This window comes from Neolamprologus brichardi, chromosome 1, assembly GCF_056152115.1.
Source record: "Neolamprologus brichardi isolate AB-2024 chromosome 1, ASM5615211v1, whole genome shotgun sequence".
In the NCBI taxonomy this organism is placed as follows: Eukaryota; Metazoa; Chordata; class Actinopteri; order Cichliformes; family Cichlidae; genus Neolamprologus; species Neolamprologus brichardi.
This window is the reverse complement of record NC_142104.1, coordinates 21,146,830-21,162,923: the sequence shown is the minus strand read 5'-3', so window position 1 is coordinate 21,162,923 and position 16,094 is coordinate 21,146,830. Positions and strand designations below refer to the sequence as shown.

The following is a 16,094-nucleotide window of genomic DNA, read 5'->3' as shown; positions in this document are numbered from 1 at the left end:
CAATAAAGAAGAGAAAATTACAACAACATTCTGGGGGTGAAATTACACACACAGAAGTGATTGTCTCTAAACCCTTTTTTTTGCAGGGATGATGGACGGATGAGGTCAGGCAGGAGTGTCTTTGCCATTTGATATTCACATTTGACACTGTGATCTGTAGTGAGAGTAGGGGCAGGTGAGTCAGTATAAATGTCAGGATAAGCAAGACAGAATACATGTCTGTGAATGAGAGGGAGAAAAGTTTAACAGAGAAGCTTCAAAGAGTAGAGGTAGTGAAGGTGAGTTTAAATACCTGAGGTCAGTTATCCAAAGTAAAGACAGACAAGGGTCAGTGGTGATTTGGGACAGATGGATACCAACAAGAGTGAAAGGAAATCGATCATGGCATGAGAGTTGGGTGTTCGTCTTATAATCGGAAGGTTGCTGGTTTGAGCCCTGGCTCGGACAGTCTCGGTCGTTGTGTCCTTGGGCAAGACACTTCACCTACCGCCTACTGGTGTTGGCCAGAGGGGCCGATGGCACGATATGGCAGCCTCGCCTCTGTCAGTCTGCCCCAGGGCAGCTGTGGCTACGACTGTAGCTTGCCTCCACCAGTGTATGAATGTGAGAGTGAATGAATAGTGGAATTGTAAAGCGCTTTGAGGGGTCCCGAAAAGCGCTATATAAATGCAATCCATTATTATTAAAAGTTTAAAGGATGTAGTGAAACCTCCTGTGATGGCCTGAAGATAAGGACACTGACAAAAAGATAGGAGTCTGAGTCGGATGTCCCCCAACACTGTTTAAATAAATATTAATTTTAAAAACATGAATAAAAAATAAATTGAAATATGCATGCTATATTTAGCTTTGAAATGAATGTAAAGAAATGGTTATTTAAGAAGTAAAAAGGAAACCGTTTTAAGATGAATTTCAAGTGGAATCAAAGGTGTGTTTACAGTGATTTTATCTTCAAATTTCCATAATTCTCAATAAGAATATGCAATTAAACGAAAGAAAAGCAAAGAGAAAGAAAAGACTGAACAGTGGGACTCATAAGACCCCTGTCTGTCTGTTTTAAAACACACTTTACAGTCAGACAGCTTTGACGGAGAGAGGCTTATTCATTAAAATGGGGAAGATAGGCATCACACAGCGAATGTACAGATGGATAAAGGATTTTCTCTCCAGAAGGCAAATACAAGTAAGGATAGGGAATAATTATTATGAGAAGTATATAGTAGAAAATGGAACACCACGGGGGACTATAGTGAGTCCCTTATTATTTTAATTGATGATGTTTCATAATAAAGACAGTCGAATGGCATTTTCTCCTTTTTGCAGATGACGGCACCATGTGGAAGAGAAGACGTTATGTAGAGTTTATTACTAGAAAGGTGTAGGAAGCAATTTTTAAAGTTGGAGAATGGACACATAAGTGGGGATTTAAATTTTCAGTGGATAAGACCAAGACAATGTTTTGTTTTGTTTTTACATGAAAAAGAATCGGTAAGGACATTAAACTAAAGTTATAGAATCAAGAACTAGAAAGAGGAAACAATTCAAATTTCTTGGGGTTTGATTTGAGAGGGTTACATGGGCCATACATATTCAGAAGATTTAAGACAAATGCAAGAAAATGTTAAACTCACATGTGGTACAGAAATATATTTGTCAGGAAGCAGGAGGAGAGAGGGAACAGTCATTTCATGTCTCAGATTTGGGCACACTGGGTTAAAATGCACACTATACATTTTAAGGGAAACATTGCCAATTAAATGAGAGTACTGTGATGAGACATTAGAGCATGTTATATTACACTGTCAGAAGTATGAGAAAGAAAGAAGACAACTGATTCAAAACCTAAACATAATCAAACTGAAACAGGATTGAATTGATTTATTTAGAAATACCACGACAAGTAAAAGTTATGAGGCAATATTTAATGATCTTAGACAAATGAATTTGTATGATAGGATCTAATACTTAGTGACATTCCGGTACCTACTCCTTATCAGTTGGAGGCGGTAATGCACCAATTCGTTTTTTCTCAACCACCAATAAAAACCAAGAAGAAGAAGGCAGCGTCGAGGTTAGCAGTGGGGTCCTTTTAGCTGCTACCGTTAGCTCTGCAGCAGCTAAGCAGCCATTGGCCGGTGTAAGTCGGAGCATCCTTCTAGAAAAACACCGCTTGAAGTGAAAGATATCGAACCGCAGTTAACGCCACACAGCTAAAGTAAAACGAGACCAACGAGATCTCTTTGAAGACAAAGAGTCTTAAAGGTATGGCTTTCACGAGGTCACTGTCATTTTAGGTCTTTTTAATAAACTGTCTTTATCATCTGGATTCGAGACGGTTGCGCGAAAACGAGTTGTCTCGGCGTCCCGAGGTGCTCTTTGTTTTTCGCAGTTAACGTTAAACGTCCCGAAACGATGGCTTGTCCTGGGGGTCTGTAATGGCTGTTTCATATGGATTTAACCTTTGGTTTTGAGTGACAACCGTTGAACTCGGGGCTTTAGCTGCACATCGTTACCGAACACGCTCGGCTAACAATGGGACGCGGAGATTAGGACGAGCGCACTATGCTCATTAAACTGATTTGGCATGGCTAGCTAACGTCGAGCTCGCACCAGTGAAAGTTTATTTTGGCAACTACGCCGCAGATAAGAGTTTCGAGGCTTACGTTATGATGCGGATTTTTGTGTTGTTAGCATCTGTCAGTAAGGCTAGCCTCTTTCTCCACAGACGCTAAAAGACTTTAACTTTGAATAGGAGGCCCGACATTTTTATGTTGTTTTAACTTCCACTGTTATATTGGATGTGGTGTTCTGATTTTTTTTCAAAGCTCACCCCAATAATTGCTGTTACCAGCCAACAACTTATCGTCCAAGAGGAGGTTGTATCTCGACGTATCGATTTAATTAGCCCTCAAACCTTAATAAGGGATCACATCGGTAAGTATCACTTTCACCGGCCCGGGTATTTGGGCTTGAGTCAGGGTTTGGTGTCCTAATGTGGAGCTTGGAGGGTAGCTGAAGCAGGGTCCTCAAAGATCAAAACGTGAAACTGCTGGCGTTACATAAAGTGAATATCATACCAGCTGAACTCTGCATGAGCTCAGTTTATATTAGAGATTACCGGGCAATACAGTACAAATAACAATTCAAAGGTACCACTTCTATCTATCTCTCTATCTAGAGAGATCGTTTTTAGGCGTTTATTTAATACACAGTTGACAGTGAAAGGTACATTTAAACAACAACTGTGGGTCCATTTCGTCCACAGGTATCAGTTGAATCGGGTGGTGCTCAGCTTAATTACTGTTTATTGCTAGACTTGGACAAAAATGGAAAAGGGCAATGTGTCTGTATTCATTTGTGTAATCCTCAAAATACAGAACATCCCTACAGTATCACAGTGCAGACAGTTATGTTGAAATGTGCACAAGCATCTCAAGATACATAACCCTTTAAAACTCTTTTAGAATTGTCGTGGATGGATGCAACAAATATCATAAAACAAAAATTTATAATAAAAGTATAATATAAGTTGTTTATACAAGTCTGTATGTGCATGCATAGTAAATATCCAGTTGTGAGCTCTGTTCTAGGAAACCTTGTTTCTGCCTGGTGTCAGATACAGTGACTGCAGGTTGAAAGTCTGAGACTGCAGAGCATGACCTTAACAGCATTTTGTAGCCTGGTTGAAGACATAAGTGTACGATCTAGTTCTTAGGCTTTGAAATAGTTTGTCTTCTTCTGCTAACATCTTAAGTTAGGATTACTTGTTTGTTTTATTCAGGTCCAAATTGTTAATTGTAATATTTACACGTTTCCCTCCCAAAGATGCCTTCAGCAACAGCTGGCAACAGTGCTGTCCAGTCTGCCATTCCAGACCTGGGAAATGGAAGTCATTCTGAGGCCATGAAGCAGATTATTGGTGTGATTGACAAGAAGGTCCGCAATATGGAAAAGAAAAAGGTATCTATAGTTATCATCTTAGAGTAAACTTCGCTTTGGATTAACCTCAAATAGGGTGTAAGGCCTTCTTCTGTTTTGTCTGTTGTTGTGGATGCTGGAAAATGTATGCTTTTGTCAATATATAATGACATACAGTAATATATAATTATCAAACATACTGATTTGGAAGAATGCAGGTGTTGGGATGTGTTTTGAAAATCAGAAAAATGTTGGAGTAGGTACTTTAAATTTCAACTGGTTTTATAACAGGTTTCCCCTTCCCCAATGAATCCACTTAATGGACAGTAGCACTAATTATGATGTCCAGATTTTCCTCTGTCTTGCTCATAATTTGTTAAGATTGTGTGACAAATGTAGATGTCATCAAACTGCCTTAAAATATAAATCCACAGTGGTAATAAACCTAATGATGACATTTTTTAAATAAGTTTGCTCTCTTTTTATTTGAATTCAACTTTAATGTCAAATTTCTTGTTTTTCAATAACCTTCTTGCAGTCCAAACTGGATGACTACCAGGCAAGGAAGAATAAGGGCGAGAGACTAAATCAGGATCAGCTGGTAAGAAAACAAAACTGCTTCTCATTTGGACACAGCTTTGTTTTGTCACAAGATCAAATGTAAATTCTGTCAAATGCAAGGATTTCCAGTCTCTAACCCTGTATTTATATTAGGGGTGCAACAATACATGTATCGGTGTTGAACCGTTGATACAGTGCTTTCGGTTCGGTACGCATATGTATCGAACAATACAAAACTTTTCTTCTGACGATGCTGTCTGTGTTGAGTGCTCAGTGGATCTGCGTTCCACTACTCCGCCTAGGCTGCACTGTTGAGCGCAGATCCACTGAGCGCAGCGCAAGCTAGCAAAACAGAAGCTAAGCTCATTGCAACATGGCAACTGCCTCAACGCTACCCGAAATTGAACCTACCCCACCCTCATTCAGATCTGGTGTTTGGAACTATTTTGGTTTTCATGTTGAAGCATGACCCCGATGGACAAAAGTAAAACAGTATGTCGGATGTGCCACGCAATGCTCATTTACATTGGTGGGAACTACTGCGTTAGCGCAGTTAGCTCGTTATTGTGTTGACGCCGTCCAGCCCCACGCACGGGGCGATCCGCTGTAACTTGTTAAGGGAGATTTGCCACGTTATGGCGTTAACGTGATTTTAACGAGATTAACGCTGACAGCACTAGTGGGAACACAACGAATATGATTGCACATTTACGCCGACATCATCCTAGTGCAAAGACAAGTGGAAGCAGACAAAAACAACAAGCACGCATGCTACAAACTTTACCCGAGTCATTTAGACAGCCGTTAGCACATGATTCTCCTTATGGGGACCTGATATGTTTAATATGCTGCTGAGAGTATAGCCCAGAAGAAGCGTATAGTATAGCTTTTATTTTGGAAATAGCCATTTCTCTGTAATAAACTCTCTTTTCCAAAGATGAGTGATTTCTCGATCAGATAGATTTATTTTTTTTATTACTTTGTTGTTTCAGCAACATTAAATTTAAAAACTACTTTTGAGTTAAAATATATATTTATAGTTTTAATAAATGACAAATTAAAAAGGCATGAACTTTTTTTTGTATCAAGAAAATATCGAACCGTGACACCAAAGTATCGAACCGAACCGTGAATTTTGTGTATCGTTGCACCCCTAATATATATCTCAACAGTCTTGCTTTTCTTCACTCACTTTCTTAATAACGCCATTTATCACAGTATTTGTTCAAGTGCTCTGGTGGAATGAAAGAGCCATTATGACAGTCTTTAAGTTTAACTTAGAGGGGAAAAAAGATCTGCAAACCCAGTTGCCAAACTTCTGAAGTATTTTCTTTTTTGACTGGTGACTTTAGACATTAATTTTTTTTTTTATATCCCAGAGAACACTGAAGGTCAGAGTTATGCTTGGTAGCACTAAATATTGCACAATTAAAAGCAATGATATTTTTAACGTTAAACATTTGCATTTCAAATGATTCAACATTTGAAATGTTTTCTGTGCACTATTTAAACATGGGCTTTAAATTATTTTCAAGTCACTCTATTTTTATTTAGCTTTCACTGTGTCCCAGCTTATTTGCAAACAGCTTTGTGTATGTAACAAACTTATATTAAGTTATTTTTCACATTCAAGTGTTATCATTGTTATGAAAGTATTGCATGTTTAGTTGTTACTACCGCCTGCTTTAAATCATTTCCAGTTAAAAACATCTGATTTTCTTTCCGTGTTGTGCATGAAGGAGGCCTTGGCGAAGTATCAAGAGATCAACAACAACTTAGAGTTTGCTCGAGAATTGCAAAAGAGCTTTCTCGCATTGGGTCAGGAGGTGAGTCCTGAGCTATAGGTGTGCTTTTAACTTGCTGATGAAACCTTAAACATGCATACCAAAAATCAGTATGCATCAATTATTTTTTATAGATACAGTGGGATGCAAAAGTTTGGGCAACCTTGTTAATAGTCATTATTTTCCTGTATAAATCGTTGGTTGTTACATTAAAGAATGTCAGTTAAATATATCATATAGGACAGCGGTCCCCAACCCCCGGGCCTCGGACCGGTACCGGTCGTGAGTCGTTTGGTACCGGGCCGCAAGAGTTGAGGCTCGGGTGTGAAATGTATAGTTTTCAGGGTTTTTATCGGTTTTGAGCGTTATTTTGTTATCATTTTTTTTCGTTAACTCTGTTTTCCTGGGTCTTTTCACGTGTGTTATGAATAAATTTTCTTTTTTTTCGGTACCGGTACTAGTTTTATTTTGTTGTATTTATCCGCGACACCTTAAAGGCCGGTCCATGAAAATATTGTCGGGCATAAACCGGTCCGTGGCGCAAAAAAGGTTGGGGACCGCTGATATAGGAGATACACACAGTGATATTTGAGAAGTGAAATGAAGTTTATTGGATTTACAGAAAGTGTGCAATAATTGTTTAAACAAAATCAGGCAGGTGCATAAATTTGGGCACCACAAAAAAAGAAATGAAATCAATATTTAGTAGATCCGCCTTTTGCAGAAATTATAGCCTCTAAACGCTTCTCGTGGGTTCCAATAAGAGTCTGGATTGTGGTTGGAGGTATTTTGGACCATTCCTCTTTACAAAACATCTGTAGTTCATTCAGGTTTGATGGCTTCCGAGCAGGGACAGCTCTCTTTAACTCACACCACAGATTTTCAATAATATTCAGGTCTGGGGACGGAGATGGTCATTCCAGAACGTTGTACTTGTTCCTCTGCATGAATGCCTTAGTGGATTTTGAGCAGTGTTTCGGGTCGTTGTCTTGTTGAAAGATCCAGCCCCGGTGCAGCTTCAGCTTTGTCACTGATTCCTGGACATTGGTCTCCAGAATTTGCTGATACTGAGTGGAATCCATGTGTCCCTCAACTTTGACAAGATTCCCAGTCCCTGCACTGGCCACACAGCCCCACAGCATGATGAAACAACCACCATATTTTACTGTAGCTAGCAGGTGTTTTCCTTGGAATGCTGTGTTCTTTTCACTCCATGCATAATGCCCCTTGTTATGCCCAAATAACTCAATTTTAGTTTCATCAGTCCACAGCACTTTATTCCAGAATGAAGCTGGCTTGTCCAAATGTGCTTTAGCAAACCTCAAGCAGCTCTGTTTGTGCTGTGGGCGGAGAAAAGGCTCCCTCTGCATCACTCTCACATACAGCATCTCCTTGTGTAAAGTGCGCCGAATGGTAGAATGATAAACAGTGACTCCATCTGCTGCAAGATGATGTTGTAGGTCTTTGGTGCTGGTCTGTGGGTTGACTATGACTGTTCTCACCATTCGTCGCATCTGTCTATCCGAGATTTTTCTTGGTCTGCCACTTCGAGCTTTAACTTGAACTGAGCCTGTGGTCTTCCATTTTCTCAGTATGTTTCTATATCCTTCCCCTGAACCATGATGGTGAACAATCTTTGTCTTCAGGTCATTTGAGAGTTGTTTTGAGACCCCCAAGCTGCTACTCTTCAGAGAAAATTAAAAGAGGAGGGAAACTTACAATTGACCCCCTTAAATACTCTTTCTCATTATTGGATTCAGCTGTGTATGTAGGGTCAGGGTTCGCTGAGCTTACCAAGCCAGCTTGAGTTCCAATAATTAGTTCTAAAGGTTTTGGAATCAATAAAATGACAACAGTGTCCAAAGTTATGCACCTGCCTGGCTCAAGAGTTGGCAGTTCGTCTTGTAATCGGAAGGTTGCCGGTTCGAGCCCCGGCTCCGACAGTCTCGGTCGTTGTGTCCTTGGGCAAGACACTTCACCCGTTGCCTACTGGTGGTGGTCAGAGGGCCCGGTGGCGCCAGTGTCTGGCAGCCTCGCCTCGGTCAGTGTGCCCCAGGGTGGCTGTGGCTACAATGTAGCTTGCCATCACCAGTGTGTGAATGGGTGGATGACTGAATGTGTAAAGTGCCTTGGGGTCCTTAGGGACGAAGTAAAGCACTATACAAATACAGGCCATTTACCATTTACTTTCTGTAAATCCAATAAACTTCATTTCACTGCTCAAATATCACTGTGTGTGTCTCCTATATGATATATTTAACTGACATTTTTTATTGTAACAACCAACTTTATACAGGAAAATAATGACTATTAACAAGGTTGCCCAAACGTTTGCATCCCACTGTATAATTAAAATACCTAATTGCAAAGCTTTTAGACACTTGTTGTGATCTTTAGTGGCATCTGCAAATCCTTATTCATTCTCTGCCCTAGTAATTTTTGTAACGTACATTCTTTATTGCCATAAAACAATCACAGTTGGCAACACCAGGTGTAATTGATGAAATACTCCCAAATGGCTCACAAAAGCTTAAAGTGCCAGATGGAGTGAACAGGGAAGCAAATAATTGTTTTGACCATGCTTATTGACCTTTTTGATTTTTTTCAAAGTGCAGTGATGTACAGAGTGAGTGATATCTTGTGAAACTAAATGCATGAAATTGTGCCTGAATGTGTTCAGATTCAAAAGGCAGTCAAGAAGTCTGCAAGACGGGAACAGCTGCAGCGAGAAGAGACTGAACAAAGACGATTGAAGAGTGTTTTGGAGCTTCAGTATTTACTCGACCAGCTGGGAGAAGACGGTGTCAGGCAGGACCTTAAACACCCCGATGCCTCTGGTGCGCCTTTGCTCACTGATGCTGAACTCTCATCCCTCGATGAGTTTTACAAATTGGTAGGACCTGAGAGGAACTACGATGTAAGGTACGCGCGTACCTGTGTGCTGTCACTGTTACAGAAGTTACATTTAGAGTTATCAGTGCTTAAATATGTTTTTTGTTTTTAAATCCTGCTCTACAAAAACTATATACTACTACTCTGTGTAATTAATTGCATTTATTTTGTGATTTGCAGGTTGACTCACCAATATGAAGAAGCATCAGTACACCTGTGGGAACTGCTTGAGGGTCGAGACAAGGCTGTAGCAGGGACCACGTGTAAGTATTTTCATGTCTTAATATCGTTCATCACCCATACACATACTTTTTTTTTTTTTTTTTTAAAAGAAACTATTTTAAAACTATATTTAAAGCACTTGTGGAAAATCCCTTAAAATGGAGAGGCTTAACATGTCGCTAGTTGATATTTATTTCATGCCTTCATCTTAAGAGCAGTAAGAAAAAAATAAATATCTTAAAGAAAATGTTTGGTGTGTGCACCTATCCACACAGGCGGAAACTCACTTGCACTCATTGTTAGTAGTTAGATTGTTCAAGACATCTGATCGGGCCCAGTTTATTGTATCTGTTGTTTCATCCCGTCACACAACATTTGATTCACTCGGTTAATTCTGAGATTGGCTCATACCAGCTGTTGCAGGACTTCTCTTGCAGATTGTACTGACTGTGTAAGAAAATTGAGGCAGACCTTAATCGTCCAATGTGGTTTGTGATAATAGAAAAGTCCGAACAGCTTCGGTGTTCTCTTATTCCAGACAAGTCACTGAAGGAAACCCTGGACAAAGTGCTGCAGAGTGGTTACTTTGACAGAGCGCAAACTCATCAAAATGGGACGTGCGAGGAGGAAGAAGAGCAAGAGGAACAGACCGTGGTGGCTGAGTCTAAAGCTGTGGAGCAGCCATCGGAACCTGGTAGCTAACAATTAGCAAATGATCTGTGTGAGAGATGTGTGTGTGTGTGACCCAGAAAGAAAGCCATCCTCATGTATATTTTTCATTTAATATAGGATTCGCTAGTGAAAAAAATACAGAGCCCGTTAAAGTGGAAACTATAGAGGTGAGATTTGTATCTATGCTGCACATGAAGCCACACAGATCAACTCTTTCCTTAAATTGTTATATCACATTTCAGTGTACTGTCTTCTGTTGCAGTTTGTAAACAGACAGTTCATTCCAGAAACTACATACAGCAGTACAGACAAAGACCAAGTCGAGGAGTGGAGTGTGGAGGCCCAGGTATGCTCTATTACTGAATCATCACAGTCCTCGGTGCCTTGAAACCTACTTTCCAACGGCGTGAGTTTGATTCTAATGTGCCCGTCATGTGTCTGTGTTGAATAGATGGTGAATTCACTCCAGCATCAGCCCCCTGCTCAGCTGGCTCCAGAACAAACTATTACTGTGAACCAAGTCACTCCCACTCCTGATACTGATCCCGTGGTTAGAAAGCAGGCAGTGCAAGACCTCATGGCCCAGATGCAAGGGACATACAACTTCATGCAGGTTAGATGGCACAAAATGCTGTATATTGTAATATCCTATGGCTCACAGTGTGTGGTGTGTGTCTCAAATAAGCAATGGCAAGTAGGATGAACTTGCAAAAAGGTTGGCCAAAGATGAGGACTGCATGTCCAGGCAATTTACAACAATCTACGAAGTTGTGCTAGAGGTCATGAGACAAGAACGTACTTGTTGTGACTCAGAAAACGAATCTAGTTGTAATTTCTGATATATGAATGCGAACTTAAAAAAAAAAAAAAAAAGTAAAATATCAAAACAGGGAAAAAACCCATTCAGTGTAATTTGGGACAAAAATTCAAAAGCAGTACAATTTAAATGAGATCACGATTAGCCCAGGTTTTAGGAAGATGTGCTTACATGGGAGTTGGTACTAAGATCCTTTTAGTCAAGGTTGTTTGTAGTTTAGGTATTTTAATGCAGAGTGAAGGATTATGGGTATGAAACAGACGTGCTTGCTTGCTTATTGGACTGATTGCAAATCTCATCTGTTTACATTTACTCTTGTTTGGTTGTTGTAGGACTCCATGTTGGAGTTTGATGGCCAGGCGCTGGATCCAGCCATTGTGTCTGCGCAGCCAATGAAGCCTGTGCAAGCTGTTGACCTGCAACAGATGGCCGGTCCTCTACGTGAGTGACATTTACTCACAGGTTATACTGAATAGGGATGCACTGATTTATTAGCAAAGATTAGTATTGCTCATACTGGCCAATAGACTTTAAAATATAAATATATGTATATATATTTTAAATAGGATTTCTTTGTTTCCTGGGCACAAATGATCACTTTGCTGTTAGGCCAGAGGTTCAATTAGTAATTAGTAGGGGTGCAACGATACACAAAATTCACGGTTCGGTTCGATACTTCGGTGTCACGGTTCGATATTTTCTCGATACAAAAAAAAATGTTCATGCCTTTTTAATTTGTCATTTATTAAAATTATAAATATATATTTTAACTCAAAAGTACAGTTTTTAAATTTAATGTTGCTGAAACAACAAAGTAATAAAAAAATAAATCTCTCTGATCGAGAAATCACTCCTCTTTGGAAAAGAGTTTATTACAGAGAAATGGCTCTTTCCAAAATAAAAGCTATACTATACGCTTCTTCTGGGCTATACTCTCAGCAGTATATTAAACATATCAGGTCCCCATAAGGAGAATCATGTGCTAACGGCTGTCTAAATGACTCGGGTAAAGTTTGTAGCATGCGTGCTTGTTGTTTTTGTCTGCTTCCACTTGTCTTTGCACTAGGATGATGTCGGCGTAAATGTGCAGTCATATTCGTTGTGTTCCCACTAGTGCTGTCAGCGTTAATCTGAAATGACGTTAACACCACAACACGGCAAATCTCCGTTAACGAGCTACAGCGGATCGCCCCGTGCGTGGGGCTGGACGGCCAAGACGTTAACGAGCTAACTGCGCTAACGCAGTAGTTCCCACCAATGTAATTGAGCATTGCTGGCACATCCAACATACTGTTTTACTTTTGTCCATGACGCGCTTACCTTCAGGGTCATACTTCACATGAAAACCAAAATAGTTCCAAACGCCAGATCTGAATGAGGGTGGGGGAGGTTCAATTTGCCATGTTGCAAGGAGAGCTTAACTTCTGTCTCGCTAGCTTGCCCTGCGCTCAGTGAATCTGCGTTCGACTACTCTGCCTAGGCTGCACTGTCGAGCGCAGATCCACTGAGCGCTCAACACAGACAGCATCGTCAGAAGAAAAGTTGATAAAATAAATAAAAATTTTTGTATTATTCGATACATATGCGTACCGAACCGAAAGTACTGTATCAAATGGTTCAATATCGATACGAGTATTGTTGCACCCCTAGTAATTAGTGCATGCCTATTAAGTTGTTTGTTGCTGCTTTCTGATGTGGATATAATTGAAAGTGCATAATTTAGCAGCATGTCTCTTTTTAGGAGTTTGTCTTATTTATTTTATGTCTTCTGAACAGTCCACTCAGAGTCCAGACTTCCTCAGACAGCTGCAGTGTCTGGACCACAGGAATCCTCACAAGTAAGTAGGGAGGAGCCACTGCAGGATATGGGTGGTGAGACTGCTCTTCTGGCTAAGTGGTGCAGCTCATGAATAATTGGAGTTCAGATTGTTTTTGTATTATGAAGAGAGATTTCGAAAGGTCTTCTCCATGGATTGAATGTGATGCTCTCTGACACATCTTTTTTGTTGTCTACTGCGTGCGATGGGGAGTTATTTGATTCATTTGAATATTATAATAACAGAAAAGGGAACTTTTTAAGCCAAAAGAAAATCATCTCATCTCTTGCACTGACTTCTCCATATTCGTTGTTTCCTTGCCTTCCAAATTCCCTCCTCTTTTACTTACCCAGGCCTCAATGTCTCTGTCATCTGAACCGTCTCCTGCCCCATGTTCTCTGTCCTCTGCCTTCCCTCCTGTCTCCAAACCCACCCTCACTGGAGGCATCAATGTCAACGCAGCACCTTTCCAGTCAGTGCAAGCGGTACGCTTTCTATTCGGTCCATTTAAACGGTGTCACAGTGAGCGTGTTTGGACTTGATGCATTCTGTAGGAAACCGTCAGCTTTCATACTTGCACAAGTCATAGGTCAGTATTAGAGATTGGTTGGCATGTTTTATTAGTCACAGTGAAAACTGGTCAGTTATTGGTGCAAGGAGCAACAATTTAAGACTTCCCAAACTGCGCAGATCTTTGACCCCAGGCCATCGTCGGGTATTGTGGTTATTTTATTTTGTTATAATATTGATATGGACAGGAATGGGGGAGGAAAAAATTTGTTTCTCTTTTCAGGTATTTAACATGAATGCACCTGTACCCCCAACTACCGATGGCCAAGCAGACCCCTTGAAGCAGCCTAGCCAGTTCCCTGGTGGCTATGGACAGGGCTTTAGCAGCCAGCCAGAAAATGCGGTCGACCAGTCTGACATCCCACAAGAAAGATTACAGACAGGTGTGCATCTTGTTTTGTACGGAAACCCTAGAGCATGAACAGAGTGGTAAAAAATGTATTAGGATATCAAGAGGCTCCCAAGCTTCACTTTGTCACAAAATAAATATTTTCTGTTGCAACAAAGTTGAAATATGAGTCAGTGAGGATGTCATAAGTAAAAATCACGTAGCCTTCTCAGAATTCAGAAGGTGATTTTGCATTTTAAAACTAAAAAATTCTTCCATCCTCTTCTGCCTATCCTTATCAGGGAGCCTATCCCAGCCACCATAGGGTGAGAGGCAGGGTAGACCCTGGACAGGTCATCAGTCTGATACAGGACTAATGCCGGGCTCACACTGTGCGATTTTTGTCAGTCGTGCGATTCAGCTCCTGCTCAAACTGTACGATTGACTCGCAGGGGTTAGAAGTTCGTAGGTCACGATGCAGGGTCTCACACTATACGACTTGATGCTTTGATGCGACCCGAGTGCTCACACTGTGCGTCCATAAAATTAAGGTTATAACAGAAATTCTGTCACCACCATCAACTTTGCTAAATTGCTAATGAAAAACACTGATCAGGCAGCTGTGATTGAGCAGCAATGTCTATCCAACTATTGTCACAGTTGTTGTGGTCGTGATAATTTTGTGAGGCCACATCGAAAAGGCTCGGATGAGCTTTCCAAAGTTCTACAAGTGCCTCCATCGCTTGTGTCCAGATCACATGCTGCACTGCCGTGCTGCGCCGTCTTTTTCGCTGACATTTGTGTTTGCGCGTGCGCAGTGTGAGAAACTGCGGTGACACCCTCACGACCAAGCGATTGATGATCGGGAGCTGGTCGTGAGGTGTTAATCGCTTCTCGTTACCCCACGTATACTACACGATGCACGACGCACGATGAAGGCCAAAATCGGGCCGATCGCCAAAACAGTCGCACGACTCAAAATCTGCTCAAAATGGGCCAAAAATCGCACAGTGTAAGCCCAGCATAACACAGAGAGACAGACAACCACTGGCATTTGCATCCACACCTATGTGCAATTTAGAATTCCCAATTAACTAAACCCACTAATACCTGGTCTAAAATTAAAAATGTACTAGTACTTATCCAGCAGTACGTGACATATTTTTTGATGTCGTTTTGTGTCTCTTCTGTCCAGTTGTTAATGCATTCCAGCCCCAGGACCAGATTATGTCCTCAACGCCAGGACATGAAGATCCCTCTGTAGGTGCAGGGTTTGGGCAGTCTGGTCAGTCCTTCTACAGCAGCAGAGCTGTGCCAAGAGGTGGACCCAGGAACGCTCGTGGCGTTATGAATGGATATCGGGGCTCCTCGAATGGATTTAGAGGTAAAATCCAATGTTGTTTCACAGATTTACAATAATTATATTGTGATTTATTTTGATTAGGAGTAAATATGCATCACCTGTTGAACTAAATGTCTTTCTGTCATCAGGTGGATATGAAGGCTACCGTCCACCGTTCTCAAACGCTCCCAGCAGTGGATACGGTCAAACTCCGTTCAACACATCTCGGGACTATTCCAGCAGTACCTATCAGCGGGTAAGAGTTAATGCATTAATTTAAGTCATTGCATTGAGTTTACATCAGTCTTTTTATAACCAAGCGTAACTATAAATACAAAACATGCACTTATGAAGCCTTACTATCTCTTTAAGGAGGGATATCAGCAAGGCTACAAACGTGGAGCAGCCCAAGGACCTCGTGGTTTGTCCCGAGGTAATGCGCAGGCAATGCGATCCTAAAGGATCCCGGGGACCGTCGAATTACGCCACGTTGAACATTCAGGATTTTTTGAATGTGTTTGCCCCAGCTCACTTTTATAACAATGTTTTGTTTCTCATCGGTAATCTTATTTTTTTAACTCCTGGCCTACTTATCAGTCAGCCTGCTTCGGTCTGTCTAGATCTTTTTGATGTTTTATCACAAAAATGCTGAAATTAACTACATGTAGGATTATCAGCAAGTACATGTGATGGAAAAACAACAAAAAGATATTCCTGTAAACTTGAAAGATTTCATTAATTTATTTTTTGTACAAAATAAATGCAAAAAATACCCCGTCACTGTCAATTTGATTCCATGAGTGCTGTAAGCCACTTGTTACCCCCTTTATAATTTTCATCAAAACGTTTAATTTTCTTGTTTTTTTTTAACTCCTGTGTCCCTGCCTGCATCGTCACCTCTTTGTACACTGTTATTGATTGAGACTGTTTCAATAAAGTTGTGCCCTATTACCTTCTGTTGCTGAAGCTGTTTGTTTTCTGACATTTTCATTCTGTGTGGTCTTGCATGTGAGTAGTTTAACGTAATACAATCCAGTGTAGAATTCAGTCTACTTCAGAGCAGCCTTCAGCTATGACAATAGCAGCTATGGAAACAGCCCATCCTTTTTATTACATTGCATCTGTTCATGTTCAGAAATTGTTTTACTGGAGGTAAATGTCCCACAGGAAA

At 40.7% G+C, this 16,094-nt stretch overlaps 1 protein-coding gene across 3 annotated transcripts; it reads left to right on the top strand.

Annotated features, from left to right (window-relative positions):
- The first annotated feature begins 2,066 nt into the window (after positions 1-2,066).
- Positions 2,067-15,874, top strand: caprin1a (cell cycle associated protein 1a). Of its 3 annotated transcripts, none has more exons than XM_006780209.1 (17): positions 2,067-2,262; positions 3,826-3,960; positions 4,457-4,519; positions 6,219-6,305; positions 8,944-9,185; positions 9,336-9,418; positions 9,916-10,071; positions 10,167-10,216; positions 10,312-10,395; positions 10,501-10,662; positions 11,199-11,307; positions 12,643-12,704; positions 13,037-13,168; positions 13,477-13,636; positions 14,777-14,965; positions 15,073-15,179; positions 15,296-15,874. In XM_006780209.1, exons 2-17 carry the CDS (start codon positions 3,826-3,828, stop codon positions 15,380-15,382), a joined length of 1,908 nt encoding a protein of 635 aa, XP_006780272.1. In that variant the 5' UTR covers positions 2,067-2,262; the 3' UTR covers positions 15,383-15,874. The 3 variants fall into 3 exon arrangements, with proteins under 3 accessions (XP_006780272.1, XP_006780274.1, XP_006780273.1); XM_006780210.3 differs by lacking the exon at positions 2,067-2,262 and adding an exon at positions 2,326-2,934; XM_006780211.1 differs by lacking the exon at positions 13,037-13,168.
- The last annotated feature ends 220 nt before the right edge of the window (positions 15,875-16,094 follow it).

What these genes read in the sequence shown, in the direction of transcription:
- caprin1a (XM_006780209.1), top strand. Translation starts at nt 3,826, where the DNA reads ATGCCTTCAGCAACAGCTGGCAACAGTGCTGTCCAGTCTGCCATTCCA. An exon ending in AGTGGAGTGTGGAGGCCCAG is followed by an intron (nt 10,396 to 10,500) that starts GTATGCTCTATT and finishes TGTGTTGAATAG; the next exon opens with ATGGTGAATTCACTCCAGCA. An exon ending in CTTTCCAGTCAGTGCAAGCG is followed by an intron (nt 13,169 to 13,476) that starts GTACGCTTTCTA and finishes TTCTCTTTTCAG; the next exon opens with GTATTTAACATGAATGCACC.